At 38.5% G+C, this 15802-nt stretch overlaps 1 protein-coding gene across 3 annotated transcripts; it reads left to right on the top strand.

Moving 5' to 3' along the window:
- The first annotated feature begins 80 nt into the window (after positions 1–80).
- On the top strand, positions 81–12923 carry RpL35A (ribosomal protein L35A). 3 transcript variants are annotated; one of them, XM_076213906.1, is made up of 5 exons: positions 81–141; positions 349–381; positions 8755–8899; positions 12443–12595; positions 12873–12923. In XM_076213906.1, the coding sequence occupies exons 2-5, from the start codon at positions 353–355 to the stop codon at positions 12894–12896; spliced, it is 351 nt and encodes a 116-aa protein (XP_076070021.1). In that variant the 5' UTR covers positions 81–141; positions 349–352; the 3' UTR covers positions 12897–12923. The 3 variants fall into 3 exon arrangements, with proteins under 3 accessions (XP_076070021.1, XP_076070019.1, XP_076070020.1); XM_076213904.1 differs by having other exon boundaries at positions 94–156; XM_076213905.1 differs by having other exon boundaries at positions 106–202.
- The last annotated feature ends 2879 nt before the right edge of the window (positions 12924–15802 follow it).

Genomic DNA, 15802 nt, shown 5'->3' with positions numbered 1-15802 from the left:
AATTATGATTTTATCTACTTATTGCATAATAGTAAAAATGTGTAATTATATTAAAAAGTATATTGGAAAAATAAATATCTAAAAAGTTTACTCCCTCCCCTCCAAATACAAGTTCTTCACGTTGTTTACATAGTCCCGGAGGTAGGAGAACCCGATGTGCGGATATATATTTGTGTTATATTCATAGTTCATCACGCTTAATGTAAATTATTTAGGGTATATCGATTGTGAAACCCTATTGGAATACAATCAGAGTGACAAATACGCAAAATAGTAAGATATATCATAGATGATAAGGGATTAATATTGTGTTTACTCCCCAGCTATAATGGTAATATTTTCTTTCAGGAAAATGGGCAAGACTGATAAAAAAGCTGGCAGGTGAGTAATATTGGTTATTCATTTGTATAATTTTATTCGTTCAAAATCTTATGGGTGTTGAGTAAGTTCGGTTATATTGGAGTGTTATATACATTTTTCATTTGCTTACCGAAGTGATGTCAGAGGCAAGGGAGCTAAAGCTCTTGAGAGTAGCCTCTTCTCAGATTTTCTACAATGTACCGGTCATATCTATTCTTAAACATGTTGACACTTGAACTATTAACTACATTTTCTGGTAAACTGTTTCATTTATTTACTACTATGGCGTCAAAAAAATTGCTTCTCTTTGTTGTTCTGAATCTAGTTTTCTTTAGTTTCCACTGGTGCCCTCTGGTCTCATGCCTTTCTCTCGGTTCAATTTGCTATATTTCATTTGAAATGTTATTTCTATGGAACGATTGCGGTATGTTGGACTGTTAAGTTCCATGTTGAATATCCATGCTTGCGTGATTCTGGGAATTTACCAGAAATTCTAACATGTATACTGCATATCGTATGAGGAGTGTAATATCAGGGTAAATTGTGTTAATTCAGAATTTTCTTTGGAAGTGCAACTTCGCGATGGCGTTAGCCATAGAAACTTAAATATTTTTGTCAATTATACATCCACATTATACATTTTTCTTGGAAGTCAATAATAGAAAAGGTTGCTAAAAGCGGTACAATTACAAATGTCCACTGGGGAAGCTTGAGAGGTGATTGATTCTGCCCATGTTACAACCAACTCTGTCCACAAATTCTGCCAACCAACTTTACCAACACGGCCCCGTGGGTCCCGCCTCTGCCTATCCACGGTTCACTAAAATTTACAATAAAACACGCATGTAATTACAGCCTTTAGAATATGAAATGTAGAAGAAAATCTAGGAAACCAAAGCCGTAAAAGCCAGCCCTTACTTGTTCCCTTGAGAAATTTTGCTGTTTGTAAAATAAAATTAATGTAAAATATAGTATTGTGTATACCACACCCATGCGGTGGGGGGGTGCCAGGTTAAGGGTGGATTAGGCTTGTGGTGCTCACGGCTTCCTTTGACAAAATGGAACGTAGTGTCAGCCTAGTAGTCAAAGGGAGGATAGTAAAAAGTAGATTATATATTCAGTTCATTTTATTATTAAAATTGAATTACTGATGTACATGTACAATCAAAACTTCAAATATATCGGTCGTTCGATTCATACAAGTAAAGAAAACATGACAAGAAGTAGGCCATACAAATCACAAAATAAAGTACGTTTTGCACCCAACAAGAAAGTGTTTTGGAAAAAATTCCATCTCTGCACATATCAAATATGCCTCCGAATTATATAAATGTCCATGAGCAAACCGAAGAAATTATGATTAGTGTCCATTTACAATCAATTGTAAACTCTGGCATGGTGAGATGCATCTCTCTCTAAACTTTCTGGCAAACATACAAGGTATGTTAAGTAATGTGAAAATGTCAGGAGAGACACTATTTTCATAAGCTTACAAAACTTTGTCTCCTTCAAAATAATTGCCTCTCGCATCTACACACTTCTGCATGTGTCTCTCCCAATCCTGGAAGACCTCAAAGTCCTTTTTCAATAGTCCCTTTAGGTAACTTTGCGATACCTCTTTCAGCTCCTCTGTTGACTGGAATCTGGTTCCCCTGTGGCTGTCTTTCATGCTTGGGAACAGGAAGAATTCACAAGGGGCTAGGTCAGGGCTGTAGGGTGTGTGTTGTACCACTTTCATTCCCCTGTCGGCCATCCAGGTGGTCACCAGTGTTGACTTGTGCAACATTCCACACAAAACTGCCTCTGGTCATTGGAGAGGATCTTTGGGACAGACTGTGGAGCTTCAGATCTTTGGTTAGAACTGTCTCTACTGTGCCGATACTAATACCAACAGCTTCAGATATCGTCCTCACATATATTCGACAGTCTTGCATCACAAAGCTTTGCACTTCCTCAATGTTTTCCGCCTTGCGTGCACTTTTCAGTGCTCCATATCTGGGTTCATGCTCAACCTGTTCATTTCCTTCAAAAAATATGTTAAACCATCAATAGAAACTTGCTTGGCTCATCTGTTCATCCCCATAGGTCTCCTTGAACATTCCATAAGCTTCTTGTTTAGTTTTCTTCAGTTTAACACAAAATTTGATGGCGTAACACTGCTCCATGTTTCCCTGCATCTTGACAAGTGTTCACAGATCAGCAAACCAAATCAGACTGGTACCACCACATTCACCACTGCACTCAGACCTACAAATATAGAAAGTTGCTAGTTAGTCATTTTATAGAATATTTGTATGTGTACTTCATGAAGTAGTATTTTGATCAAATCATATTTAATGTCTTGCCTGACATTTTCTTGTTACTTATTTAACAAACCTTGTATACCTGATGAATGTTCACAAACCTTGTATACCTGATGAATGTTCACAAACCTTGTATACCTGATGAATGTTCATCCCAGGGTTCCACCAACTTTCCATGATGTTCTACATCTTTGTGATACTGCTGGTGTAGAACTTTCCCATTTGATAACAATTGAACACTTATGTCTACCATTTCTGACTCCTGGTGTAGCAGTTGTATGAGCAGATGAAAGTTCATTTACCCATTTCAGTATTTGTTGTTCAACCAGTGGTGCCAACCATCCATTTCATTTTTGGTCCTTACACACCAATTGAATGTGCTCCATTTTGACGGAGACCAAATATCAGAGTTTATCCATGTATGACATAATTCACCAGCATTTTAAAAAATCAGAGGTACAATCTGCTTTCAAACGAGTTAACATCACTTGCATGGTTTGCTGGGACATACGGCAGTGCTAGAATCTTTCAAAGAAATTTCCTTCTTCTAACATTGTCATTGTAGGAGGCCTGCAGACAGTTCTTGGACCTTACACCACACAGCCCAGTAAAAACTACATCCAAGGATTGTAATATTTAGAAACACATCCGTATGCTTTTAACTTTCCTGCAGTTGTCAATTAAATCCTGGACCACACGAGATACGTGCTTGTAATCACGTCTCCGTTCACCTAAGTTAAGCATAGAAGCCAGAGAAACTTAATTCATGTTCTGTTGGCCTTTATAAGAGCATGAATGCTAAACATTGACCGAGTGGTTTTTGTACCACTTTAAATGCTGCATCTGCATACCAATTTTTCACATTGAAACACAAAGGCAAAAGCCGACAAGACTGTGAGAATCAACACCATGTGAGATCGAAACCTTTATTGGTACCAATAAAGGTTTCGATTTCACACGGTGTTGATTCTCACAATTTTTCACATTCTTCAAAGCCAGTAACTGTTGCTCTATTGCAAATATTGTCTCCTTTCACTTACAGTAATGTTGCACTGCAGAAATCTATTGGGGATGTGATCCTCTTCATTTGCAAAAAAGAAAGTCCATTGGTTCTGAAGGGCTGTTGCCTTTTCTTTTTCTGTTACCTTGGCAAGCAAGGGACGTGGGTGCAGGGCAAGCTTTCAATTGGAATATCTAGGTCAATTTCTTGTTGCAGGATCTTTTCTACAATGTCCAAGACAGGGCAAAAAACTTTGCTTTCATTTTTACCATTGCTGAAATCTTGTAGGAAATAGTAACAGGTAGGTGGCAGTGTTTATGAGCACCTCGAATGTATCACCCACCTGCGAAACGGTTATTTTATAGTCATTGGTTTTGTTCCTCACGATGCACCTCCAATGTACTGCTTTAGAGGTTCGTCACTTCACGGAATTAGTGTTCACATATGGAATTTATTTTGTACATTAAAATAGCTATTTTTTTTGTAAAATTTTAGTTGTGCACACCTACGCGATATAGCAACAGAAAATTTATTATTAATTTTGTAAATTATAATAGATCAACTTAATATACAATTTTCTTGGTGGGAATCAATGTCAAAAAAGTTGCCAAAACCTATTTTCTAACAAACGAAGTTGTGGCAGTTGAATGATATACCATGTTTTGTAACCACTTATTAATGTCGCCAAGAGTTGGAGAACACCCGGTCCACAACATTAAAGCTGTCATCTGATAGTGACTAGACTGGCATGGCTTCCACACCATATCCTAGCTGCTTCGTTCTTTGGTAAATTTGCTTGTAGCAAGGGTTTTTGTTTATTTTTGCCAAGAAAATCGCATATTACGTTGATGTATTATACATACATATACCAAGGCTTTTTCCCCCTTATATTGCATGGGTGTGCACAAATCATCTTGGGGGGGGGGGGCAGTTGTCTAGGGAGAATTGGTGGGAGACAATTGTCCTAGTGTTCACAGTCATTTATTTCTGTATTTTGTGTGTCGGTAGTAACAATCCATTGAATGAGCCAAGTTGGACGTATGCTGCTTGAGATGGCATCTTTGTGTTGACAAGTGTGATGGTTGAAAAAATTGAAGTATGTTAATTTTGTCTATTCTAACCAAACCTGCATTTAATAATGCAATGTTTGAAATTCTGTGGATTATCAGGGATGTTGATGGCAGGTTTTGGTATTGTATCCGATTGGACTGCAGGGTATATGGGAGTTACATAACTTTTAGAAATGCATGAATCTCAGCTGTGTAGTCCTGTTTTGAAAATATGTACTGTGCGAGGTACTGACAAACACTGAGGGAGTATTCCAGAACTTTGTTCACAGCTTCATTTAGTAGTGTATTTGCTATGGGACTGGAAACATGACATGGTGTCTTGATGCTATGATCGCAGCTTTGTTCGGTATTGTATTTGCTCTGTCATTTTTGTCCCCCAAGAAAAATGTATGTTATAGTGATGTATTATAATTTACAAAATTAATGTTGAATTTTCTAGTGCTCTTTTGCATAGGTGTGCACTTCTGAAAAAATACCCTTAATTCTGTGTAACTGTAAGTTGGATAGGGCCCCATATACATCTGGGAATTATGAAGTTTCGTCTTGCCAGCTTGTGCAGTATTTGTATATTTTGGATCTATTACAACGAATCCAACAACTTTCCTTAATGTTTCCGGTGGAAATTAATAATGGGGGTTTTTCATGTGGAAATTAATATTAGTGTTACTGATGGTTTTAAAAGGTTTGTTTTCATGTTGATTTTTGCTGTCCTACCTCATTATGGGCTGAAATTTGTACGAGTCAAATGTGGGAACCACAATATTTGGGTTATGTTCTGTTTGGAGGATTTGTCCATTTGATTTTCCTATTGGGTGTTTTTATTCATGATTGGCTAGAGTGAACAGTGTTACTGTTGATTGTAGGGTGAAGCTTCTGTTATTTTTCATTGTTCCAGTTTGTTCAAGTAGGTTTTATGTATTTACTGTTCTGGGTTGTCAGGTCATTTACATATGAGAAAACAGATCATTTTGGTTCTGTAGTTGTTAGATCACTAGAAGTACCTTTTTTCTGGGGGCTTTCCTAATAACCTCTTCAGTACCGTATTTTCCGGCTTAAAATGCGCATCGGGTTATAATGCGCACCCATGCACTTCGTTATCTCAGTACACAGATAGCGTGCACCGACGTATAACGCGCATGCCCGATCGCATTTATCCATAATGCAGTTTTACCTCGGTATTTATATCATGTGAACGGGGTTACATGGAGAAGTATTTTTCATTGGCTAGAGCCACTACTGGGAAATCTGTTGATTTGTCACTAAATTAAATTAAGTGTCTAAATAGGTATCAATCAGGACACAACTAAGAAAAAGTCGGAACTACATGTACCGGTATATGACTCATGTTGTGCATTGGTCCCTTATTACTTTATAGCTTAAATAGTTTGTAGGAAATATGATCTAAAAAAAGTTTATTGAAAATAAAATATACAGAAAAATTTCGGGATTTTTACAGAAAATGTTCATTTTATATCTTGAGGAAATAATTCGTCTTTACCATTTTTTTTTTTATTTAATACTGAAACAAACTACAGACTTTCGTTTTAGCTTTGAACCTGCAATGACAGTGGTGAAATAGGACAGTCTCTCATTGAGGTGATGTTTAGTTAATATAACTCCCGAAAGAGGGTGTTGTAGTCAGGTGTTTGACACGAGTTTATGAACGGCCGCAATGGAATTTGTACCATACCTAAAGTGAAGCTACAAAGCCAACATAAATATTCAAACTAGGATGCTGTGAACATGGGCAAATATCATGAATATTGATCATGTTTCATGGTGTTTAGGCCTATTTAATCATGAAATATAAGATTCGATAGATACCTACCTATACCAAATATTTATACACGGTAGCCCATGCTGGCGTAGTCTTTCATGTCACCATGGCTGTTCTTCTTGTTCTTACGGAACGTCACAGAGAAGTGTGCCTCCCGACTTTGTGACGGCCAACATCGTCACATTGTTGTGAAAAAAAATTACACACACAGCCGCAGAATTTTTTATCGTAGGCCGTAGATAATGCGCACCACCGGATAACGCGCACCCCCCATTTTTAGGCCCCTCTAACGGAAAAAAGTCACGCACTAATCGCCGGAAAATACGGTACTTGTAGAATGGTCTTCTTTGAAACAGTGTTGACTGGGGAGAAGTGGATATTTCTAATTTGGTTCTTGCTAAAACCAGCCTTTTCATTAGCTTAGATTATTGCCCATTCTGTATCTTTATTGGTGAAAGTTGTGGTTATTTCAATGTGAGGTTTGATGTTACTGATTTGTCTTATGGGCTTGAAGTCAGTTTTGGAGACATGCTTCATGTCATTGCTGTTTAGGGAATGGTAATTTCCTACTCTAATTGCTACATGGGTGGGAGGTGGGTTTTTAAAGGTGTAGGGTAGATGTATGCTTTAACTTGACCACCGTGCCCCATCCCCATCATAAGGGAGGAGGCTTTTGAGTGTATGTATGTACTATCATCTTCCCACCCATGTATGATATCCCTATCCATCTCACACGTGGATCAAGGAGGGAGTCACAGGGTGTGGAAAGATGGTGTGTGGAACAAGGAGGACGGGAGGAAATAGAAGGAAGGGTAGCGAGTGATGGGGTGATGAAGCAAAGAAGGTTGTAGAAGAGAAGAAACAAGCATTCACTGATTGGTTACAAAATAGGACAAGAGAATCATAGAGTTACAAAGAAAGTAAAGCATAGGATAGAGGAGGAAAGCAGATGTTTAATGGGGTAAGAGTATGGCAGAAAAATTTGAAAGTAATAAAAAGATTTTTTGGAAGGAAATTGAGAGGAATAGGTAAAAGGTGCAGATGGAGAGATGGTTATGGGAGAGGTAGTAAGGGGAAAATGGCAGAGTATTTTAAGGAGTTGCTAAATGTGAAGGAAGATAGAAGGAAAAGTAGTTGTAGTGGGAAACACCAAGAAAATAACAGTGATGAATGAGGAAAATTGGGGAGAAATAAGGAAAGAAGAGGTGAAGGCAGTTATTAACCTCTTCAGTAAGAGTCAAATTCTTGCAGGCACCTGTAGCTGCCTGACGTACGATGGTGGATCACAATACTCATAAAATATAAAGTTACAGCTGTATTACTTATTTGTTTTTGCTCTGAATGTTAATAACCATACAAAAATGGCGTATTTCAAATGTGGATGAACTAACAATTCATATAGTTTGTTAATGACAGATGGACTTTTAAAATTGAAAGATCACAGAAGCAATCCTAGAATATTGTTTACTCTCTCTGAGGCAGAAACACACTGCTTAGATTATTTGAGATCATTAGTAATGATTATGCCGAGATCCTGTTCACTATCCACTTTTGTGAATGAATTTCCTAATAACTTGTATATATTGTGCATAACCATTTACTTGGGTTAAATTTCATGAGCCATGTATCAAACCATTGCTATAGTTTATCAAGATCTTGAATATCTGATTGGCTTAAGTGAACATTTATTATTCAGCACAATTTTGTATAAACAAATTTGAGACGATAGGCACTCCACACATAACATTTTTGCCATTTTAAACAACTGTTTCCAGTTGTTTAACCAATTTAGCAAGTAGCCTTTCATGCAGGGTGGTATCAAAAGCCGCCTCAAAGTTCAGTTTTGTATACTGTTTCTATGTCATAAATTGAGATGACAATATAGAATTCAAGTAGGTTAGTCACACAAGAACATTTCAGTCTTAATCCATGCTGGCTACCATTTATTAAACAATTACATTCTAAATGGTGTTTGATAGCATCATTGTGTTGCTCCAAGGAATATTTTGGTTCATATATTAGGAAAAGCATGTTCTTGAGATAGTTTGTAACAGGGAACTTTAGAAGAGAGATTTTTCTTTAAACCTGCAGAGATTTTTTAACTACTTGTGACCCCCCAAGTATAAAAGTGCTGGTTATAGAGAAAATGTAATTAGAATTTCCATTTGCTGAGGTTGTATACTGTTGTCTAGTGAGTTTGTGAGATTGTTGCACACTTCCTAACATTTTCTTTTTTTCTTCCAGGCTGTATGCCAAAGCAGTCTTCACTGGTTATAAGCGTGGTCTACGAAACCAGTATGAAACTACAGCCCTTCTGCAAGTAGAGGGAGCTAAAAATAAAGATGAAGGCGCCTTCTACGTTGGCAAACGATGTGCCTATGTTTATAAGGTTTGTATTAATTGAATATCTGTTGAGTAAGGAAGGGAGAAGACAGGATAGGGGTGAGTGGAGAATGGTTGTGTATGGATTATACTGTGATCCATGGAAGGGGATGGGGGGTTAGGGAGTGGCTATATGTGAATGATATTTTGACGCTGCCTGAAGGGATTTCTCCCTGTCTTCTCTTTTTCTGCATGAGGGGGTGGAGGGGGGCTGGCAAATGAAGCAGTCTTGCTGCATAGCTTCTGAACCAGGGCAATTGGCTAGGTGCAGGGATGATTTGTTATCCAGGAGGAGGCAAGAAGAGGGGTGGTGAATGGGAATGGAGTATGTGAGGATGAATTGGGTGGGAGTGGGAATTATGCCTTTTGCCTTTGGCTACCTCCCTTGTAAGGTGGGAAAAATCCCTTGGTGTATATAACTAATTGAATTGTGTTAAATCCTATTTATAACTGACACTCCATGAATTGAAGAAAATAATTTGATATCATCTAGAGCAAGGTAGTCATGGCCCTGTAACATTTTTGTTACTGAATAGGCTTTGCCACAAACAAGCTGCCCCCCAGTGCAACCATATTACAAGACCCTAAACACCTCATTTTATACTGCCATTTCCTAGCCATTTATCTGTGTACCAAGGGCAGGATACAGGGATGACCCATTGTCCACGAGGCGCTAAGATTAGGGGAGGGAAAGGTGGTGGAATGGGTAGGAGTGGGTACATGCCTTTTGACTTGGCTCCCTTATGAGTGGGGGTAAGGGGGCATGGTAAATATACATAACTTCATCAATGTAGTGAAAAAATCTACCTAATGATTTATAGGTTTCCAACAATTTTGTTTTTCAGGAGACAGAATACATGCACAGTGAAATGTAACTATGGAATTAAGGTTGCCAGACAAGCGAGATCCAACCCTAAGGGCTTCTTTCATCTCAACAAAATAAAAATAAGGATAGGATAGGCCCATTTATAAACAACAAAAATTTCATGATAGAATCTGAGGGGGAAAAATGAGTGAGGTGTTTAACAAATATTTTCTCCATGTTTACTAGGAGAGGTTAGATAATCCGGTTTTCAGTGGGGATGAAGAAAGTAGACTATCAAAAATCAGCATTAGTAAAGTAGAAATAGTCAAACAGATTAAAAGACTTTAAAGCTGCAAAATCCCTGGGTCCAGACAAAAAAAATATCAGAGTGCTTAAAGAGTGTAAATTTTAAATCAGCGACCAGTTAATAGAAATATTTAGTAAGTCTAGACAATGGTTTTGTGCCTATTGCTTGGGGGCAAGTAAATATTGTTCCTGTTTTCAAAATGGGAGATAAATCTATATGCAATTACATGCCAATCAATTTGACATCAGTTATAGGTAAAATGCGTGAATCAGTGATAGTTAAGACTGAGATCACATTGAGAGACAATTTGTTTCGTGACTTACAGCATGGTTTCTCCAAGGGTACGTCATGTGTGACTAATCTATTTACATTAACGCATGTAAGGCATCAGATAACAATGATAATTACAATATTATTTACCTTGACTTCAGCAAAACATTTGACAAGGTGCCCCACCAGAGACTACTAACTAAAATCAAAGCCCATGGCATAGGAGAAAAGTGTTAGAATGGATGAGCTTGGATCAGTGACAGAAAACGGTGGATCACCATAATTGGTGTAAAATCCCAATGGAGTGTATCTAGTGGAGTTCCCCAGGGCTTAGTTTTGCATCCCTTATTGTTCATTATATACACAAATTACTTGGACAATGGGATTAATAGTGATGTTAGTAAGTTTGTGGATGACACTAAAATAGGATGCCCAATTAGGTCAGGAGATGATGCCGAGGTTCTGCAGGATGATCATAACAAATTGTTTACATGGTTGGTGAAATGGCATATGGACTTTTAATATCTCTTAAGTACAGCATGTTAAACATAGGGCTACACAACCCTGAAAATAGATATAGCTTAGATAATGCGTTTTTGGAGAAAGTGAGTTTGAGAGACTGGAGTTTTAACAAGTCCTGATCTAATCCAGGAAACAATGCATTAGTGCCACGAATAAAGCTAACAGAGAATTAGGTTTTGTTGCTAGGACAGTTATGAATAGATGATCAGAGGTAATTATCAAACCCTTATCTAGCATTAGACCATCCTTGACTATGTGGTACAGTTTTGATGTCCGTCTTATAGAATGTTCGTCAATTCACTAGAATCAGTACATAGGAGAATGACCAAAATGATACATGGGCTCGGAAATTTACCTTACAAAGAGGGGCTTAGGCACTTTAACTTTCACTCTGGAAAGATGCAGTGTGTGGGGTGATCTAATAGGTGTTCAAATGGATCAAAGGCTTTAACAAGGGTGATGCAAACAAGGTCATCATATTAAGAGAACAGGGCAAGACTTGCAGTCCTGGATTTAGAATTAAAAAGGAAATAGGAAAGAATTGGTTTACTAATATGGTGATCAACGAGTTCATGTGACTGTTACCTACCTTATAAGGAAAGAGATAGAACCCAATGAATGATGCTCCTTTCCTGTGCACCACATTTAGGTAAACACACACAACTTGTGGCACAGGTGGTAGAGTTCCCGGCTGCCACTACAGAGGTCTGGGTCCAAATCCTGCCCAGGGCTGAAATAATTTCAGTATCATTTCGCTGCAGGTTGTCACTCCAACTTCGTGGGCAGGGAGTTGAGTGGGTGGGTGTGTGGGTGCATGTATGTGAGGTCACAGCATTACCCATAGATCAGTCATACACAAACTAAGCTCTCTTTTGGGAGGGAAGTATCTGTTGATCACGAGTCCAACACATGATCCAAAGACCATGGTGAATCACACACATTAACCCCTTCCATACGGTGATGCCTACGTAGGCGTCATGAGGAGCAAGTGGGTACGCAAGGATGCCGATGTCGGTGTCTTGATTATATTTATTGTAGTTGTACCTGTGTGACCCCCATACTCTCTAAACTGGCTTCATCGTATTTTCTATGGTTATCAAAATTCAAGGTGAAAGAGAAAATGATTAATACAGCGGTGACTTTATTTTTTATAATGTGAGTATTATAACGCAACATCGCATGTCTGGCAGCTAATGCTGCCCACAGGATTTTGGCCTGGAGTGAAGGGGTTAAGGGTCTCTTCACCCTTATAAGCACGGTACCCAGCCAAGGCACACACCCACAACCCCTTTCATCCCATTCCCATCCCCATCCACCAAACATTGTTTCGTTCTCATCAAAGCTCCTTGTGGATGTGTCTCCTGTCCACTGCCTGGGTCAAGCAATGCAGCAAAACACAGCACCTCCACAGCAGGGCCACTTCATTTACCTTGTACTCTCATATAGAAAGTAGAGATGGAGGGTGGGGGGGGGAATCCCTTAATACTTCATAAAAATGTAATCTAAACATGTCCTCACACACACGCACCTATCCCCTGCCTTTTCCCTCCCTGCTCAACAGACATTTACTTCTTGCTTAGAATCACCTGTTATATATATTGTATATGTGCCTAAATTTTAATGTACATTATTCTTTCTTGATTCAGTGCAAGAACAAGACTCCAAGCCCAACAGGGACAAAAACCAAGCTCAGAGTAATCTGGGGGAAAGTAACACGTACGCATGGCAATTCTGGTGGACTGAGGGCTAAGTTCAAGCACAACCTTCCAGCTGCAGCCATGGGAAGAAGAGTCAGAGTTGTAAGTGATTTGTTAAGGGAATATTTTAGGGGAGCTTGTTTGATGTATAGATGTACAGCTTTCAATAAGAAGAGTCAGAGTTGCAAGTGATTTGTTAAGGGAATATTTTAGGGGAGCTTGTTTGATGTATAGATGTACAGCTTTCAATAAGATTCTTATCACTTGATAGTTGGCTTTTCAGCAGATTGATAATAGCAAATTTGGTGCCCATATTGATTTGTACAGTTTAGGAAATTATATATTCATGTGAAATTTACAGGTATTTCTTTTTTTCCAGATGTTATATCCATCAAGGGTGTGAGCTTCAGTCAATAAATGAAGAAAAATTTGTATGTGTTTCTTGACATCCTTAATGGGGAAATGTGAGAAGGGAAAGTCAAGGTCTTGGTGACCTGTGGAATCAATTTCACCAGTTAACTCAAGGTAGTAAAAGGGTACAAAGAATGAAGCTTTGACTAAATAAGGGCAAGGAAAAAAAAAAGCAAGACTAGTAGCATAATGTTAAAAGAACATCAGAATGGAGGATATTGCAAGAAACCACAAGACCTACACTAGGCAGTTCCATGTCCAATACCACCCATCATCCTCATCCATGAAGTTGTTGGATTGATTTCAGGATTAACCAGTGGCTGTATTTAGGTTCCTGGGAATTGCAGGCTTCAAGAAAGCTTAGCATGGATTAATTGAAAAGAGAAGAGGAAGGTTAAAGGAATAAGTTAAGGATATACCTTTCCATTATGAATGGGGTGTGGGAAATTGAACTGCTGGGGTATGTCTCCCATCTGGGAGTTCATGCTAAGAGTGAGACAGGAACAAAGACTGACAATATGTTCACTGTCAAGCTTGTCTCCCAGTAATTAGTGACATAGTTCTTCCACAGGGTTAAGATTTCCATACCTACTATGAATCAATATAATACTATCTTGCACTCCAATGCCAATAGCAGATTTAATTCCCAGTTTTTCAGTAGTGCCAGACATTAAACAAGGACACTTGGAGTAACACTTAAATGCACTAAAAACAAACCCAACATTGGAATTGGTACTATTGTGCCAAAGGACAGAACAGGGACCATGTAGTGGTCCTGCAAGATAGTGAAGCTGCCCAGTTTTAAAACCTGTCAACCCCATCACCAGAGGTGTAGCCATCAGGGGTTGACCCTCACCAGACCAGAAGTTCCTACAGAATTGCAGGGTTTATTGATTAATTTTTTGGGACCAATCATAGGCTTGTGGTAACACTTGGCCTGCATATTAAATCCAGGAGAATCCTATGGGTCATGTGCCCAGGAGTGTGCAGTAGCAATTTCTAATCAGTTTGAAGAACTTGGCTCTCTTGAGGGCCATGGATATCGATGTGACACTCTTTAAACAAGAAGCTATAATATCCACTGAAGTGTATTAGGGAGAGCCCAAGGTAGATGAGGGTTGTGGCATTGTAGGAAATGCTGGAGAACATAGAGCCGGGTATGCTGACAGAATGGCTGGGGACCTGCACCAATACAGGACTCCGAAATGGTGGACTAGAACTCTAGAATAGGTATGGAGAGAGATGTCGGGGGAATCACGGAGGATGTTGAGGGCCAGAGAAAATGTGTGGCTCAGGTTTGTAGGGGCACCCCATATAGAGCAGCTTTTAACCCTACAATAGCATGCAGCCAATACCCCAGACAGGGTGATAAGAATGAAAGTAAATGTATTGCAAGACATTGGTTTACTAAATACATTAATTTTGGAATATCCTCATATCTGCACATCAACAGATTTATTAAGGGGAATCTGGTGTTTTGTTGCTTCAATTGTAAATTTAATGGATAGCACTAAGTTATTTAATTTCATCTTGAATGAATCCAAAGTTTGCTCAAATTTTACACACCATAATTCTGAGTAAAAATTCCCATCAAATACAAATTTGAAGTCTTGCAATTCGATTAATTTAATAATTGTGTGGGCAGGGAGTGCTAAATCAGATTTATTTAATTCTTCCAAAAACTAATAGTCTGTAAATATCAAAACTAACCAGCTTAAAATCATATGTGATAATTTGTCCCTGCGATTTACTAATAAGATCATGGTCCTTAATGTGCAAATGGCAAATTGTCCTAGCCATAGGACTTAGAGTTGATACTAACCATTTTGATAACCAATAGGTGCACAACTGAATTGAATAATTAGTCTGACTAGATTATCCACTTACAGGATTTAATTAAACCATACATGTATGGAAGTGAAGATAGTGACATTTTTTAATCAATTCATTGTTTCTAAAAATGTCTTGTGTTCTTACTAAATTCTCCATGAACAATTTCTAGTAGGTTCTTACATAATTTTATACATTTCTTCATCACTTAATAACATTTTCATCTCTTATTTAGCTGTTTTTGTTAACTATGACTACACAATTGCTTTTGTCCGCCTTTGTAATGTGCAAGTCTTTATCTTTTTTTAAGTTCTTGAAAGTAGAAAAGAAAGGTTTAGGCATACTTGGAGGACATGTGGACAAACCATAGTATGCAAAATGCTTTATAATTAACGTCCTGTGTTGGAACGACCGTAATTTTCCAAATTACAGAACCTCTTAAGCTATATCCACATAATTACCAGGAGGTGCTCAGATGAGAGGGAGGGGTGTGGAGTGTTTTTAGGGATGAAATGGGTGGGAGTGTTTTTATGCCTTTCCCTTTTTGGCTACCTCCCTTGGAAGGGGAAAAAGCCTTGGTATATGTATGTATGTATATATATATATATATATACTGGCTGTTCAATTTATATATAGGGTGGTGCGAGAGGTTAATGCAAGGGTGGTGGGTCAGGGATTGGAGATGGTTAAAGAAAAGTGGGAGATAAGCCAGCTGTTGTTTGTGGACAACACTGCACTTGTAGCAGGATCAGAGGAAGGGATTGAGGAAGTTAGTGAGAGTTTGGGAAAGTGTGAAAGAAGCAAATTGAAGATAAATGTGGGTAAAAGTAAGGTGATGAGATGTACAAGGGGTGAAAGTGGCAGCAGACTAGAAGTGAATATTAAGGGAGAGAGACTGGAGGAAGTGGATAGTTTTAGATACTTGGGTGCGAATGTGGCAGGAAAGGGAGGAGTGGAGGTGGAGGTAGTATGTAGATTGAGAGAAGCGAGTAAATGCCTTGGATTACAAAATGTAATGAGAAATAGACATTTGGGAATGGATGCTAAGAGGAGATTCTATGAAGGAGT

The sequence above is a fragment of the Oratosquilla oratoria genome, chromosome 32, assembly GCF_046742065.1.
Source record: "Oratosquilla oratoria isolate Oo_2021 chromosome 32, ASM4674206v1, whole genome shotgun sequence".
In the NCBI taxonomy this organism is placed as follows: domain Eukaryota; kingdom Metazoa; phylum Arthropoda; class Malacostraca; order Stomatopoda; family Squillidae; genus Oratosquilla; species Oratosquilla oratoria.
The sequence above is the reverse complement of the archived record's forward strand: the minus strand, read 5'-3'. Positions and strand labels throughout refer to the sequence as shown.

What these genes read in the sequence shown, in the direction of transcription:
- RpL35A (XM_076213904.1), top strand. An exon ending in ACTGATAAAAAAGCTGGCAG is followed by an intron (nt 382 to 8,754) that starts GTGAGTAATATT and finishes TTTTTCTTCCAG; the next exon opens with GCTGTATGCCAAAGCAGTCT. An exon ending in TGGGAAGAAGAGTCAGAGTT is followed by an intron (nt 12,596 to 12,872) that starts GTAAGTGATTTG and finishes CTTTTTTTCCAG; the next exon opens with ATGTTATATCCATCAAGGGT.